Source organism: Dasypus novemcinctus, chromosome 21 (genome assembly GCF_030445035.2).
Source record: "Dasypus novemcinctus isolate mDasNov1 chromosome 21, mDasNov1.1.hap2, whole genome shotgun sequence".
NCBI classification, from domain to species: Eukaryota; Metazoa; Chordata; class Mammalia; order Cingulata; family Dasypodidae; genus Dasypus; species Dasypus novemcinctus.
In genome coordinates this window covers 60667289-60684590 of record NC_080693.1, presented here as the reverse complement: position 1 = coordinate 60684590, position 17302 = coordinate 60667289, and the positions used below count along the sequence as shown (strand labels likewise).

The 17302-nt window shown below is 45.4% G+C and overlaps 1 protein-coding gene across 1 annotated transcript; it reads left to right on the top strand.

Annotated features, from left to right (window-relative positions):
• The first annotated feature begins 2835 nt into the window (after positions 1-2835).
• LOC101432065 (keratin, type I cuticular Ha3-I-like) lies at positions 2836-9173 on the top strand. The gene is made up of 7 exons (XM_004471611.2): positions 2836-3183; positions 4617-4699; positions 6414-6570; positions 7454-7615; positions 7710-7835; positions 8014-8234; positions 9045-9173. Exons 1-7 carry the CDS (start codon positions 2836-2838, stop codon positions 9157-9159), a joined length of 1212 nt encoding a protein of 403 aa, XP_004471668.1. The 3' UTR covers positions 9160-9173.
• The last annotated feature ends 8129 nt before the right edge of the window (positions 9174-17302 follow it).

Below are 17302 nucleotides of genomic sequence, written 5' to 3'. Positions count from 1 at the left end.
ATGAGGTCCTCATATACCCCCCACCCCGCTCACCCCAATCCTCCCCCCATAACAACAACCTCCTCCATCATCATGAGACATTCATTGCACTTGGTGAATACATCTCTGAGCACCGCTGCATCTCATGGTCAATGGTCCACACACAGCCCACACTCTCCCACAGTCCACCCAGTGGGCCATGGGAGGACATACAATGTCCGGTAATGTCCCTGCAGCACCACCCAGGACAACTCCAAGTCCTGAAAATGCCCCCACATCACATCTCTTTCTCCCATTCCCTACTCCCAGCAGCCACCATGGTCACTTTCTCCACACCAATGCCACATTTTCTTCAATTACTAATCGCGATAGTTCATGAATAAAATATCAGTTTTTTCCCCTTGTTTCTCACCCCCCACCCCATGTCTGCTCTCTGTGTCCATTCTCTGTATGCTCTTCTGTGTCTGTTGTATTCTCATTAGGTGGCTCTGGGAACCAATCCTGGGACCTTCCAGAGTGGGACAGAGGTGACCATTCTCTTGCGCCACCCCAACTCCCTAGTTCACCGCATCTCATATTGTTTCTTCTCTGTGTCTCTTTTTTTGTTGCGTCATCTTGCTGCATCAGCTCTCTGTGTGGGCTGCACCACTCCTGGGCAGTCTGCCCTCCTGCGTGGGGCTGCACTCCTTGCGCAGGGGCCACTCCTTGCATGGGGAGCACCCCTGTGCGGGGGCAACACTCCTTGTGTGCAGCAGCGCTCCACATGGGCCAGCTCACCACACAGGCCATATGGTAGGTGGAAGCTCTATCCATTGAGCCATATCCACTTTCCCCATTGTCTATTTTTTTCTCTTTTAGAACTGGGACATAGAAAGAGGGGAGGACCGGAGACAATGAGACAAGATCAAATCAACTCAGCTATTTGCTTTATGTCATTCAAGAGGGTTTCAGTCAGTTTGGTTCTGGTTTTAAACCACTTCCCTCCCACATCTTGCTGATGGTGGGATCATTTTAAAGTAGAGAGTTGGGTGGAAATGGCAGAGAGTAGTGGATGGTGGATGTGAGTGAGGACGTCAGTACCTTCAAAACATTTGCTCCTGGACCACACATTTATCCCACAACTCCTGACCTTTGCCAAAATGTTTTTGAAGTTCCTCCTTGAAATGGCTTTTAGAAGCCCCCAAGAAAATATGCATTATTATTTTTGAGTCACAGCTGGTTTCTGACCCATTAAAGATGCCACCTGGCTTGGTGGTTTGCACTGTACTCAGGCTTTGTTCCAAATGACATCGGGCTGTTTCCAAAATTAGACACACCCTCAGAATATGAAGGTTTTCCTTTGAGGAGGATACCTGGAAGGATGGGTCACAGACTGCAAAGGCAGGTATGAGACAGGGATGCTTTGAGCAATGGCAGTATTGGAGGAATTAGCCTGTAGTGCCCCAAAGGCATTTCGTTGATCAATTAAATGTAAAACAACCCTTGCACTTCATAGCTCCATTGGAAATAGCATGGTGACAGAATTTCTGTTTGCCAAATGTACTAATGGTAATGAGATGCCACTGAACATGTGGTAATGTCATGGTTTTGCAGGGTCATGACCTTTGGAGAGCTGTGCTCACATGTTTCTACATCACATCAATTGGGGGCTTGCCTTTTTCAAATTTCTAGTGGATTATTATGCTCTTTTGCTCAGTAAACTTCCATGCATTAGAAAAGAAATGACCTTTGGATCTATGATCAAGAAGGACAGAATTGTTATTTTGTGGCCTATTCCAGGTGGCCTTCCTTAGGTCGATTTTCTCCCAGAGTCTTTTTGGAGGGTGAGCTAGATTTAGGAATGCATATTGTCTACTACTAATTGAGTTCCACTAGTCCATTTCTCTATTACTGCTCCTCAGTAATGAGAAAATGGGAAGAGAGAGACAGTAGTATGATGGAAAGGATGTGGCTGTTGGCGTTAGAGAGAGCTGGGTTTGAAACCTGCCTCTGCCATGTAGGAGCTCCGTGACCTGGGGCAGCCTCTCCTCCATAAACCCTTGCAGGGTGTCGTGAGGACTGAAGGAGATGGTGCACATGAGGAGCTTGGCCCAGTGCCTGGTGCACAGCAGGGTCTCAGCCAGCAGGTGCCACCACTAAGAACAGCACCCTCCAGCAAATAAGCTCAGAGTAAGTGTTTTATGCACAATAGGTGCCTCCAATTGCTGGTTTCCTAATGTTCCATGAACTTTGAATAACAGCAGAACTGGAGCCTTGGGAGGCTTCCTGCAGCCCTGCAGGAAGAGGGTAGAGTTGACTCCATGGGTAGATGGAATGGCGTGGGGACATCGAGCTCAATGACATTGGAAGTCCTTTCTGACACCAGCTTCCAGGATGCCCTACCAGGCAGTTCTGGCTTCCAGGCAGCCTTCCTTAGATAGTTTTCCTCACAGAGTCCTTTCTGAGGGTTAGCTGGATGAGGCACAGACATTGCTTTGTTTAGGAGAAAGAGGGAGAGGGTACAATCGTTACTCCTTAACTTGACACCTGTGAATAAACTTTGCTGTTGGCAAGGTAATGGGTTGGTCGCTTTGAAGTCTAACCATGAAGCTCTTACCTAAGCAACCAGTGTGATTGGTGAGGAGTCCTGACTTAGCAAGAAGCCAGAGTAAAACATTTTATGAGGTAAAGGACTCTTGTGAGGTAGCTAAATAACAGAGGAAATATTGCTAGAGAGCGGGATGAAGGGGTAATGCTATGGGTTGCCACACCCACTGCTGACAGAATATAAGGTCCTGGAGAGGCCAGGGCTTACACCAGAGAGAAAAGAATCAGCCTTTGAAAGTGACCTCCAGAGCTCTTCCCCTTGCCAGAGCCATGTCGTACAACTGCTGCCTGCCCAACCTGAGCTGCCGCACCAGCTGCTCCTCCCGGCCCTGTGTGCCCCCCAGCTGCCACGGCTGCACCCTGCCTGGGGCCTGCAACATCCCCGCCAATGTGGGCAGCTGCGGCTGGCTCTGCGAGGGCTCCTTCAATGGCAACGAGAAGGAGACCATGCAGTTCCTGAACGACCGCCTGGCCAGCTACCTGGAGAAGGTGCGCCAGCTGGAGCGGGAGAACGCGGAGCTGGAGGGCCGCATCCGCGAGTGGTGCCAGCAACAGGTGCCTTACGTGTGCCCGGACTACCAGTCCTACTTCCGGACCATCGAGGAGCTGCAGCAGAAGGTGAGGTGCCAACTGAGTGAACTATTTGTACACTTTGTAACATACTTACATTTGCCTGGGGTCCAGTGCTATTCACAGCTGATGGTGAGAATGGGAAATTCTCACATGGAATTCACTCACTTGGTAGGGAACTTTGAAGAGTCTTAGAAAATCTCTTTATACTGACGATAGGCTAAGGTATCAGAGCAAAATCAGTCATGACAATGCTACATTGCTTCCAAAGAGCTTCTTACTTAAAACCAGAATATCTGCTTCCTTGGTTCTATTATGATATCCTGATTGTGTTTTCAGAGCATTATAGCATCTTATTCTGGAATAATATGTAACTCAAATGTTCTTTTGAGCTAGGGATTTCCTGAAGGAATCCTCAGAATTTTAAAGCCTTTCAAAGCCACAGCAAGACTGTTTATGGCCAAGCATGAAAGCCTTTTACTCCTGGAGCCTTGCTAATAATCAGAGATGTATATACTGTCCACTGAAGCAGATGTGTAAATAAGTGACAATAGAGGACCATACGTGCAAAAGGAGAAGTGGGTGTAAATAGTCATCATAGAGGTGGGACTTAATCCATGGTGGAGGATAGGGTGGGTGTCCCGGAGGAGGTGATATCTGAGTTGGGTTTTGATGGAGCAGCAGGAGTTTATAGCCAACAGTCAAAGCCCTTATTCTTGGAGGGAATTGCTGTTCCCTCCATTGTTCTGTTGTTTTGGCAAAGCAAATGCCAGAAAGAGGCTGTGCAATATTGAAATTCATGCATCCACTTTTAGCAAGCCCTTAGGCAGGGTTCTGGGTCAGGGAGAAAGTACTACGTTAGGCAGTCTTTTTCCTTCAGGAGCTCATAGTCTAGTAGTGGAGAACAATGACCATAGTGAATGTGATGAGAAGCATCACTGGCTAACTGCAAAGGACTGTGGGAGCACATGGAGGAAGTGACCACCTGGAGGAGCTGGGGAAGAGGGGAAAAGTGGGTTGTGCAAGGATCTTGCTAGGTGGGTAAGGGCAGCTGAGCGCATTCCAAGTAGGAAGAAGGGTAATGTGTAGGGCCAGTGGGGAGGGGCCATGTGGCTGGAATGAAGGTGTGACAGGGTAAGGTGACTGACTTGTCACATGTGCCAGGAACTTTCCCAGTTTTAGCAGCAAACCCTCAGGCCCAAGCAAACTGGGATGGCTGGTCACCCCAGGTGAGGCTTGGCAATCCAGTATACACAGTTCCTGTAGGAAGAAGGGAAGAATTCATGCCCAAAGATTCATTTTCACTTGACTGTTCTGGTTTGAAATGACCAGTTCTATAAGTTAGTCCTCCTTTTATCCTAAACCTGAAAATCTGAAAGGACTCAAAGCTGTTTGTGAGAGATGTGGCTGGAATAAAATAGCTTTCACATTTTAAGGAACAAGACATTTCTTCTTTGCGTGACAATCAATATCGTCCACAGATCCTGACTGGCAAGTCTGAGAACGCCAGGCTGGTGGTACAGATTGACAATGCCAAGCTGGCTGCAGATGACTTCAGAACCAAGTAAGCCTTTTCTAATGATCAAAGCAGTCCTGGAATGGGGCAGGCTAGATTGCAAAGTGATGGACTCTGTCCCTGGAGTGTGCATGCAGAAATGATCTGGAAGATATTGGGATGAGTCTTCTTTTTTTTTTTAAATAGAGTTGTTGTAGGTTTAGAGAAAAATCATGCAAATAGTACAGAGTTCCCATTTACATCCCTCCCCTCCTCACATACAGTTTTCCCTAATATTCACACTTTGTGTTAGTGTGGTTATCTTTGCTACAATTGAGGAAACATTATTCAAATTCTGCTATTAAGTATAGTTCATAGTTTACATTAGAGTTTACTCTTTGTGTTATATAGTTCTATGGTTTTCTTTTCTGAACATTTTATGCTGGTAACATGTGTATAACCTAAAATTTCCCATTTTATCCACTTTCAATTATACAGTTCAGCAGTGTTAATTCTATTCACAATGTTGTGCCATCATCACCATTGTCCTTTACCCCAAAATTTCCAGCATTCTCAGCAGCAGCTCCATACAAACTAGACATTAACTCCTCATTCCTCACCCTTGCCCCCAGTAAACTATATTCTAGTTTCTGACTTTATGATTTTGCATATTCTAATTCTTTCACATAAGTGAGATCATATAGTATTTGTTCTTTTATGCTTGCTTATTTCACTCAATATGATACCTTTGAGTTTCACCTGTATCGTAGCATGCATCATGACTTCATTTCTTTTTACTGCTGAATCATTTTCCATTGTATATATATAGCCCATTTTGTTTATCCATTCATCTGTGACGGACCCTTGGATTGTTTCAAAGGCAATCGTGAGTAATGCCACTGTGAACATCGGCGTGCAAGGGAGGACTCTTAATTGGGTTAGAGTTAGGTAAAATGCCGAAGGCCCCCTGATGCAAAGGTTCTCTATTTTAGTTTCATTTTAAGGAGCACAAGAAACCACCCATTCTTTTTCTTTTTCAACTTCATCTCTGGATCAAGTGTAAATGTAAATTTCATACTGGTCTGTTAGTTTGGGTTAGTCACTTTGAACCCATCAGAAAAAAGTTATTAAACCACAAAAATAGGAGACTAAATCTATTTCTTTCAGAGAATTAATTTTTCTCAGTATGACCATTACAATCATCGGAATCATTTGCATTTTCAAGGGGCTTTAGAGTTAACCCCATAATTTCATTATGTCATTTCTTCATCTTCATGCCAACCCTATGATGTGTTAGTTTGGTCCCCATTTTACCAGTGAGGAAAGCAAGGCTCAGGGAAATCAAGGGATTTATCTACATCATGTAATGCCAAGGCCACGTCTAACTGACTTTTTGTCATTGCTTCTCCCACAACCATTAGAGTCCTCTTTGGGGGCTGGGAGGATAACAAGACAATCTGGAATAGGCTTATGAAGTTCACGGACTTACTTAAAAAGGCAAAGGTGGTAGGGCTTAGTTGGTAGCAACTTGTGTATGGAAGTCTTAGAACAAATGCAGTTAATTTTGGCCTAAAATTGTACGTAGGAACTTATCAATACTTTCTCTGTGGGCTTCTGGGAGGGAATAATTCTTCTAATTCAGTAAAGAGGTACTTTTTCCCTTTCAAAAAGTTTTAAAATTTAAAATATTACAAAATGTAATGAATTTGACCAGATCAGCCAAGTAACACCCAGGAAACAGTCTTCCTCTCTGACCTCCTTTGGCCTTTGGCTATGTGTGCAGGATGGAGAGGGAGCTGTCCCTGCGGCAGCTGGTGGAGGCTGACCTCAACAGCCTGCGCAGGATCCTGGATGAGCTGACTCTGTGCAAGGCTGACCTGGAGGCCCAGGTGGAGTCCCTGAAGGAGGAGCTGCTGTCCCTCAAGCAGAACCATGAGCAGGTGAGAGAGTCTCGGCCCTCTCTATTCTAATATTGAGAGCTCCGTGAATCGCCTGTGTAGGGAAAGGTAGATTTTGATTCACTGAGCACCCCAGAACTAATAGTATTTTGCTGGTTGCTCAAAACATTCCTGTGGATTGTTGGCAATGAGTCATAAACGTACCTCTTTGGTATAAGGGAGTGTGGTCAGCTGACGTATTTCCACTTGGAACCAGATGTGTGGCCAAAAGACCACACAAAGAACTTTAAAATACTTTGTACAGTTTAATGAGATCCATTATCCTCTGAAGTGGTGCTAAACCTGAAAGGAGATAGCAAGCTTCCTTATACTGTATGTCACTTACATAACTAGAACCTAAGCTGGACTGATGGATGGATGGATGGATGGATGGGTGGGAAAATGAGAGAAATGAAGGAACTTAAATAATGGTTGATTCATATCTCATGGTTGAATGCAATACTAGGAAATCAGATGCATGTCTCAAACATTATGTTTGGATGAAGAGAAAACCTCCTTCAATAGACAGTGTATGAAGGTAGAAGATGTGAAATGAATGGAAGGATGAAACCTGGTTTCTTTATATTTAAATAGCAACAATTATAAACCAGTTATCATGTCAGACTTATCATGAGCAATAGGAAAATCAGAAAGAAATGATAGAATCCTGGAGTGGAAAGAAACATCAGCAATCTTTTAATCAAGCAGCCTCATTATACAGATGAGGAAAACAGAGAAAAGGTCTGAGTCACCAGAAGTAACTTAATCAAGTTTTCCATTGACCTGACTTCGATTAATGATTCCTAAATTCCAATGTTTGACTTGTTCAGAGAGTTTATCTATAGATGTCCTTCTGTTAGTTTATTTCTTCCCCTTATTCCATCAGGAAGCCAACTCCCTGCGTAGCCAGATCGGAGACCGCCTCAACGTGGAGGTGGACGCGGCGCCCACTGTGGACCTGAACCGTGTGCTGAACGAGACCAGATGCCAGTACGAGGCCCTGGTGGAGACCAACCGCAGGGACGTGGAGGAGTGGTTCATCACGCAGGTGGGAGCCTAGGCGCGTGGCCACGCAGGACCGTGGTCCCTTGGGGCCCTGGAGGCAGCGCCTGATCCTGGCTTCTCCCCTTTGGACATTTCAGACCGAGGAGCTCAACAAGCAGGTGGTGTCCAGCTCGGAGCAGCTGCAGTCCTCCCAGGCTGAGATCATCGAGCTGAGGCGCACGGTCAACGCCCTGGAGATTGAGCTGCAGGCCCAGCACAACCTGGTGTGTGTGGCTCAGACCTGCCCTGCGGTGGGAAGGGCCGGGTTGGGGAACGGGAGTCCTGGGCATCCCCTGGGGACCAGGCACTCTCCTTGACCTGGATGCGTGTGGCTTCTTTGGAACCACGTAGAGAAAGGCTTAGAGGAGCCCCTCCCTGATGCCCTTCATGTTCCCACCACAGAGAAACTCCCTGGAAAACACGCTGAACGAGACTGAGGCCCGCTACAGCTCCCAGCTGGCCCAGTTGCAGTCCCTGATCAGCAGCGTGGAGTCCCAGCTGGCGGAGATCCGGGGCGACCTGGAGCGGCAGAACCAGGAGTACCAGGTGCTGCTGGACGTCCGGGCCCGGCTGGAGGGCGAGATCAACACGTACCGGGGCCTGCTGGAGAGCGAGGACTGCAAGTGAGTAGCCCTTGCAGGTAGTTCCCCTGCGAGAGACACACACAGTTCTAAAGCATCAAAGGGGTCTTTGCAGGTCTAGTTGCAGATGCCAACTTGTGTCGAGACCAGACTTTTATAATATGGCCAAGGGAAAGGCAAGGCCCCTGCTGCTCTTACCCCAGGGCTAAAGGGCTTTTCTGTTTCAAAAGGCACTCATGAGACTTGCCTCTTTCTCCATTGATGGTCCTTTGGATGCTGATGGGGGAAATAAAGCTTAAATCCTTCAGAGTTGGCTTATCATGACCAAAGGGAAAAGGAGATCTTACTGATCATCGTTTATATTTGAATAGTGCCTTATGATTTAACTGAAATGTTTGGATCCATTGTTTCATTGATCCTTGCTGGAGTCATCTGAGGCTGGCAGAGTGGGCATCATTCTTACCATCTTACAGATGGTTGGAATGAATATCAAAAGAGAAAATGCCTCCAAAACCCATAGGGTCAGTACTTTTGTGAACACAGTCTTGTGGATTCCTTACAATTCTGCGTGGAAGGTAGTGTCTGACCCACTTTGTGGGTGAATTGGCCCAGCTCTGGGGATGACTGCCTTCCCCATGATTCCAGGCTTATAGGGGAAGGGCTGAGAGGCCACCTTTGGTCTTTGCGCTTTTCTGCCAACTTCTCTGAGGTTTGTAGAGAGAGAGATCTGAGCAAGTCTTGGAGTCCTAAGACATCTTGGAATGGGCAGTGATTGTCCCCATGTCTCCTGGGGTTGAGCAGCCTCCTTTTCTGTTACCCCTCTCATGCTCACCATCTCATGACTCTGTCCAGGCTGCCTGGCAACCCCTGTGCCACGACCAACGCAAGCGGGCCCTGCCTCTCCAATCCCTGCGCTCCATGTGTTCCACGTGCCCGCTTCGGGCCCTGCAGCACCTTTGGGTGCTAGCCACCCCACAGCCAACAGGGGGATTGGGTGAAGCCTGAAGAACTATTGATGGACCAGCTCTGCTTCTCTGACAACCATCAGCCATGGGGACCCTGCCCCAAAGCCTCTCCATCAACCACAATCATGGAGGGGGAATACCTGCCCAGGGCTGTGTCCTGGCTCTGAGCACAGGCCCCTGCTCCTCTTCCTTCTAGACCTTTCTCTCATAGTGGTTCTGTGTCCTGATGGGTTTACAGGCTTGAACTGGGAAGGCGTCCCTGAGGTGCTTTGTCATTCTGTCTGATGCTTCGACCTTCCTTGCAGTCTCCCAAGTCCCTGTGTAAATCTCCTAATAAACTTTTCCTTGTGCAAAGCAGAGGTGATTCTCATTTGTATTCATTATTTTCCAAGTGTTTACTCCATGTGTGCGCTTCTCATAAAGTCACTTGAGAATGGAGGAGGACTTGGCAGCTTAACCCTCTACTTGAAGGTTTTTATCACCATTAATTAACATCTATTAAGTGCAGTGAGCTCCAGCATCCAGTTAGGCCAGGGGAGAACCAGTGGGATCACTAGGTCAAGAGGCCTTGTCTGAATATGATAAAGACATTCATGTGGGACTTTGCTCAGTAAAATACAATGGTTACATTTCTAGAATGTTCTACCTTTTCTCTTCCAAGTCCCTATAAGAAGAGGGACAGGGCCTAACCTTTATGGAATGCCTACCGAGTACCAGAAAATGTGCTAGTGATGTTTTCTCTCCCACAGTGAGCAAGTTGCAACAATAGAGCTCACCCTCTGTCAGTTACCCATTAAGGTATGACTACAAGGAATAAAACTGATTTCGAACAAGCCCCCCAGAGCTGATACACCCAAATAAAGGTATTTCCCATCAAAACTGTCAGCTGGGAGGCACGATGTGCTCAAAACAGCTTGGAAAATCTCTCCTTTGGGAAATACTGAAGAATTGAAGTACTCATAATAGTCAAAAGACCATCTGTTGCCCAACAGACTCTAAACATGTTTCTCTTAGCATTTGGATTTTTAACCACTAGGCATATAGCTGTGTTTTAGGAGCCCCTGAAAGTTATTTAGAACCAAAGCAGGATATCACATCCCTGGTCTCTGCCAATGTGGACAGTGACAGCTTAGCTGGTGCCTTGTTCCTATTGGTGCCCACTGATGTTAGGCCACAGCTCAGAATGGCTCCTGTCACTGTGGGTCCTGGGCCCAGCCTGGGCTGGGCCCAGGACCCCTCCCCAGGCTTGGGCCAAACTGCAAGTTAGAACTTGATCCTTGAGATAAAGTGGACACTTCCTCCCTCTGCTGCAACGATGCTGGCTCCAATGTTAGCCTTCAAGTCCCATACTCTCATATTCTAGTTTTTTTGATGCTCACTTCTTTATCATTGATATTGTTGGAGTTCCTTTTCTCAGAGCTCAGTAGTGAGACCCTGAGGGATAATCTGAGGACACTCCACGTTGTGCTCAGCATACTCTGGAAGACAGTTTGTGCACTCTAGGCTCTCTTCCCAGGAGACGTTCTTTCCTAGGAGCCACCTCCATCCTTCGTACAAATCCACCCTTGTCCAATCTATCCCATCAGTTCTCTGTACATTCTAGGTCCACTGTCCTTGCTGATGCTTTTATCAGGACAGGGGCCTCTTGAGTATTCTGCTCTCTGCCTTGTGATAGAGATTTCAAATGTTGCAGCACAGTGCATACAAAGTGTTCTCATAGCTCAAGGTGTAAAGTATTAAATGAAACCAGTTTCTGTGTTCGATGGTTCTGTGCCAGTGGGAAAACTGGGTCCAGGATGGCTGTTCTGAGTCTTTGCCTCTGTCACAATGCTTTCTTCTTGCTCTGCTCTGATGGAGAAGAGAAAGGATTGTCAGCAAATCATTTTTTCTTGGGACAAAGCCAAATTGGTTTCTGAGCTATCTGGGCTGGGCTGTATATTACCACTCACCTTAGAAACTCAGAAAGAAAAAAAGGACCTTTTTTTTTTTTTTTTAAAGGAGTTACCAGGGATCCAACCCAGGACCTCGTACATGGAAAGCAGGTGCTCAAGCACTTGAGCTACACCTACTCCCCAATGAGAGTTGGTTTTTTTTTTTTTTTTTGTGCTTAGGAGGTACCGGAGATTGAACCTGGGACCTTGTACATGGGAAGCAGGTGCTCAACCACTGAGCTACATCTACTTCTGAGAAAAAGGATCTTAAAGTCACACAGTGACAGGTTTATGATGGTCTATGATTCTCCAACTGATAATACAAGGCAATGCTGCTATTTCTTATTTTAAATGGCTAATTTTGAAATCTTTCAAAAGTATAACAGGTTAAAAAATTATAAGAGATTTTCAGAAAAAATTGCATTAGGCATTGCTAAGCAGGCAAGGATGAGTTTCATCTAAGAGGCTCAAGAGGCTAGCAGGGGAGAGAGACTTGAGCTGAACTTGGGGGAAACAAAGAACAGGAGGGTTTTTAAGAAACAGGGGATGACCTTATGTGACTTGATCCCTGGGATGGTGTCTGGTGACTGTGCTTGCAATTAGGGCCCTTGGGTGTGGAACGCTTTCTTTTGATGTGATTGGGCCACCTGGAGTTTGAAAGGGCAGGGAGAGAGGGAGAGGGAGGGAAGGAACCCCCTGGTGAGGTTCCTGTTTGGCACCTGAGTAGAGGAAGGGTTTGGCCTGGAGTCAGGGAGAAGCCTGTCTAAATTGGCCAAGCTCCTAGTGGTTAGGGCGTCCGCCTACCACATGGGAGGTCCAGGGTTCAAACCCCGGGCCTCCTTGACCCGTGTGGAGCTGGCCCATGCGCAGTGCTGATGCGCGCAAGGAGTGCCATGCCACACAGGGGCGTCCCCCGCATAGGGGAGCCCCACGCGCAAGGAGTGCGCCCCGTAAGGTGAGCTGCCCAGTGCGAAAGAAAGTGCAGCCTGCCCAGGAATGGTGCCGCGCTCATGGAGAGCTGACACAGCAAGATGATGCAACAAAAAGAAACACAGATTCCCGTGCCACTGACAACAACAAATCGGACAAAGAAGATGCAGTGAATGGACACAGAGAGCAGACAACCGGGGTGGGGGGCGGGGTGAGAGAAATAAATAAATAAATAAATCTTTAAAAAAAATAAATTTGGCCAAGCTAAATGGAAGTTAAGGCTCTCTTGGTCAAGACCTATAAACCCACAACCAAAATTTACATATTTACATTTTCTCTCTCTCTCTGCCCTTTTCTTGGGTTTGCTTTTAGACATAAAATGTTATGGATTGAGATAAAATCCTACCTTTAGCCATTTTCCTCTCCCTCTATTCCCCTAGAGGGAAACACCGTTCTAAACTTAGTGGTGTATTTATTCTATTAAAACAGTGAAAAATTATACATGGATGTACCCATGTACAATGTTTTTGAGTTTTTTTTTTCTTGTGTATGTTTTGACTTAGCAGTATAATTTAGAAAATGTAAATGGTATAAATTTTGCCATGAATTTTTCCCATCCTGCATTATGTTTCTGAGCTTGGTCTATGTTAATATATATTGCTCTGGTTCATTTATGTTAACTCTTTTGTGTTATTCTGTAATAAAAGCAAATCATGTTTTTATTGATCTTTTCCTGTACTGAGGGACAATTAGGATTTTTTTCTCTTTTTTCTTATTACCAAGAGTGTTGCAGTGACAATCCTTGCCAATGTCCCCTTATGCTTGTACGTGAATGTTTCTTTTAGAGCAGTGGTTCTCAAAGTGGGGTCCCCTGGTCAGCATCATTCTGGAGCTTGTTAAAAATCCAAATTCTACAGCCCCATTCCAGAAACTCTGGGCGTGGAAACCAGCAATCTGTTTTAACAGTCCTTCCAGGGGTTCTGATGCATCCCTCAAGTTGAAGAACCCGTGCTTTCAAACTGGAGCTGGGTTATCAAACTTAGCAAATGCTGTAAGTTAAATGGGAGTAAAAAGGTGTCTTGGTGTTGTTTTCATACGCAGTTCTTTGATTCCTAGTGAGATGAACATTTAAAAAATGTCTTTTATTGTCTATTCAGGTGTCTTCATTGTACGTTCAATTCAGTTCAACAAATAATCATTGAGTGACTAAGATGGCCGAGACTGTCCTAGGTGTTGGGTCACAGTAGTGAACGATACAAAGACGTATTCTCACCGATGGCTCTATTGTCTTACACGAGGGCATAAATTCCTCTCCAGTCTCATCCAGTTGAATTTGGGTCCCTTGAAAGGGACAGAATGTTACTGGTCTTTGAGGCTTATTCAGGCCTTCTTGGCAGAATCTCTGCCCTATGGAGCAGGAGCTGGGGGTGGTGGTGGTGGTAGGACTTGCTCCTTATCAGCCACAGAGCAGGAGCATGAGTGTGTGTGTGTGCATGTGTGCAAATGATGCGACTGCCCAGCTGTGACCACCACCCAGTATGGACCTTCCTCAGCCCATGGTGGGGGAGGAAGAGATTGCTGAGGTTTGCTCACTGGCTGATGAAACTTTCTGGAATAGGTCTTCGGCCCGAGGAAGCTGGGAGAGATGGGACCTGCCCCTTGCTGCCAAGCCCACTGGGCTTGTGTGGGAAAGGGTGACTGCGGTCTTCACCAGCTACCCCCCTGGACCTTCCCTAAACAGCGGAAGTTGAGGGCGAGGAAACATTCTCAATATAGGCTTTCCACAGCATGGAGCTGTGAAAAATGGGATCTGGCCATGTTCACCAGCTGCTGGGAGGGAGCTACTGAGTCCACAGTGCCCCTACGAGGCCGAGCTGTGGGGGGTTGGGGGGAAGGGGTGGGATGGGGGCAGAGGGTGGGAGGAGGGGGGGAGAATGGCTGCTGCCCCAAGCTTAGTTTTCTACTGTTCTTACTGAGTTTCCATAGATTTTATTGAATAAATGCTTCTCAATTTGTTGCAAGCTCTTTGATCAATCTCCAGGAACTTTGGCTGATTGTCTGTTAATTTTGAGCAGCTTAATAGATATCATTCTGGGGGAGAGGTTTCCCTGAGCTCCTCATACCATCCTTCCAGGAATTCTTTTAAAATAGGTTTTAGGTCTTCACATTCTAGCTTGTCTGTTACTTTCTTTTTCACATTTTTTACATTTACATCTTTCTATGCTGGAAATTTTCCTCAAAAATCCTTTCTGGTTTACTTGCTCTCTTTTCATCTTTGTTTAATCTGATGTTTAATCTATCAGCTGAGTTTTTAAATTTAATAATTTTATTTTTTATTTCTAGAAGTTCTGTTTGGTTCTTTAAAAATCTGCTTTTCCTTTTTGCATAATGACTATATTTTTTAGGGTTTCAGTTCTTAATTTTGTCATATAATTCCTTTAAACATAGTTATTTAATAGTTTTGGCTCTAAGCTCCATTTTGTGGGTCTTCTGATGCTTGCTCATTATAGATTATTTCCCTTTGATTTTGTTAATGTATCAGCTTGAAGTTTCATGAATCATGTGGGTAGTGTAAATTCAAATCCCAAACCAAGGTGATACACAGGTCAGTAGTTTAGAGTTCTCTGAGGACCCTTTGAAATTATTGTTTTTTAATTTAGAGCTCAGTAAGAGACAGTTAAAAAAACGTAAAAAAATTTCAAAAAAGAGATGATTAAAAAAAACCTTCCTGTGACTATGAGCATAGCTGTTTTTTCCTTTCCCTAAGAGTGCAGTACCTCAAGGGACTTGCATTTATATGCTGGTCCCCGGTTCAAGTCTGTCACAAACACTGAGGCCTTGTACCCTGTCCCTCATTTCGTTAGCCTAATTTATCCTTTTTCAATTTAGACTGTTTCACAAACTCTGTGTGTGGGCTTGGGAAGTCACGTCCCCCTTTGTATCAAGGTTTCCCACTTGTGAAATGAGACCAAGTGTGAGATGACATTCTGACATTCTGAGAATTTGGGCTTCATCCGATGGTCACTATTTCCAGGAGAGAAATCATCCTTTCTTTGTGGGAAGTCTGTCTGAAGGATGCGACTCAGGGTGAGGTGATCCCAGCACCCGAGCTTCTTGGACAGTGGGCCGGCAGTTGGCTGGCAGTCAGCTGGAGGACATTTTTCCAAGCGATGCTCCCCTCAGGCTTTTTCCTCAGTCTAGCTCAGCTCACTTGTCAGCCAATTCATCAGCCAAGGGCTGCTTGATCCACAGGAAGCTTGGTTTCCCTTCACCTTCAGCACTGGCAAAGTCAGCAGTTGTCATAGGGGTGTGGAAGCCAGTTACGGCAAAGGCTTTTATTTCCACAACTCCAAGCTCAAGGATAATATAGTGATTATATTGCAATAGGAGCCTTACCTGACTTTTATGAGTCCTTGGTTCTTTAGAAGACACGCAAGAACTTCCTTTTGGAATTTTTAATGCATTTTTTAATTTCTTTTTTCCTGTGGAGAAGTAATGCATATGATTTCAAAAAAATTTGTTGAAAGAACAAAAAAAAAAGTATAAAGAAGAGAAAAGCATTTATAATCTTTCCAGTTAAAAGCACCCACTGTCATCATTGTAGTGTGGTTCTTTTTCTCTCTCAATTGTCCTCGTTGTTAAAATCATGGGCTTTTTGTTATCGCTATTTTTCTACCTCATTTTGGTAAGTGTATTGTTACTGAGTAGGGTCAGCCATTTTACAAACTGTTTTTCTAAATTGCTCCAAAGTGTTAGGATATAATTCTATATCTGATGGGATATAATTGTATCCAGATTTCTTCAAACCGATGAGATATAACCGTATCATCAACTTAGAAATAGTGACAGAAACCAGGGTTTGCCCAAGCCTATCATTTACCCTCCCTCCACAACAGTGCTTACATTGGGATAGCAAGATTTTGTTTTCCTTTTTTTTCTCACTGCCTTTGATTTCAGGCCCTGGAGAGTGGTAGATCAGATTGGTTATGAGATTATTTAACATGTGTAAATGCTATTTCCCCACTTATAAAATAAGAGGGTTAGATGAGATAATCATGAAGATCCCTCACTTCACTCTTTTCCAAGATTTCCCTCTCTTCCCGACCACTTTGACATTTAGGATCTCCATGAGGAGGGGAAGGGAGGCAAGTGAGAGCAAAATGCAGAGCAGCCTGCTTTTTGATCTGTAGTTATAGCTGTGAGGCTCAAATTCTGCTGGGGCGCACCCTTCTCTGACCTCTAACCTGCTTAAATCCTAATCCAAATATTGTATGAAAGTCTGTATTGATAAGACCAAAGCTTCCAAGCTTCATAATGGGCGTGCAAACTGATTGTGGCAGGACGTCTCTCGATAATCGATACTCAACTCTGCATGTTTAATATTGCAGTTTACCAAAGGCCAGTGTGGGCAAGAACACAGTCACTGTATACACTAGGCACACCTGTGTGGCCCCAAAGGGTCCCAGCAACTTCCTGGTCAACACATCTAAGATGTTCTCCACAGCCTGTTCTGATGCGGTCCCTCTGCCGCACCTGGCGGTTAAGCGCTCTCCTCCCTGGCCTGCTGTGGTGCCATGAGCTCCTTCTCTTCCTTTTCTCTTACCATTTCTCTCTGACTCATTTTACTTCTGATCACTAATTGAGGAATTCCCCAGAGTTCAGTCCTGAGCCCTTTTGTGCTGTTCTTCTGTATGCTCTCCCTTGGCTTGCTTCTCTAATTCTCACATCTGTGCTAAAAACTTATCTGCCATTTCCCCCATCATAAATTCTAGTCTTGCAACTCCAAGTGCCTGCTGAACATTTCCCTGTGTGGAGTCCACCATTCCTTCAAACTCAGCTTGTCAAAGATGAAATCCTTGAACCTTCAATGGCTCCCCCTTGTCCTGAGGCTGAAATTTTAACTCTTCGATGAGGTTTCCTTGGTCCTTTGTGGCCTGTCACCTGCTTCCCCATCCACTCTCACCTGACTCTCTCTGCCTCACACCACCTCCACTGAGCTTCATTCAATTTCTCTATGCAGAGCTTCCCAGCCGTATTAAGGTGAATGGGTTGGGAGTGTGTGTCTCACAATACTGAGCCCCTGAGTCCTCAGAGCAGTTGGCGAGGGAAGCCTTGCCATTTTATCCCAGAGAGGCATACATTATTATCTTTTCCTATATAAGCTATTGTGAAAAATGGGAAGCATGCCCAAATGCAATGTCTCTCACTTTTGGCCTTCACACCTGCCTTGACTCTGCCTGGGACACTCCTCTTCTTTCTCTTTTGCTTTGCTTCAGGTTTCAGC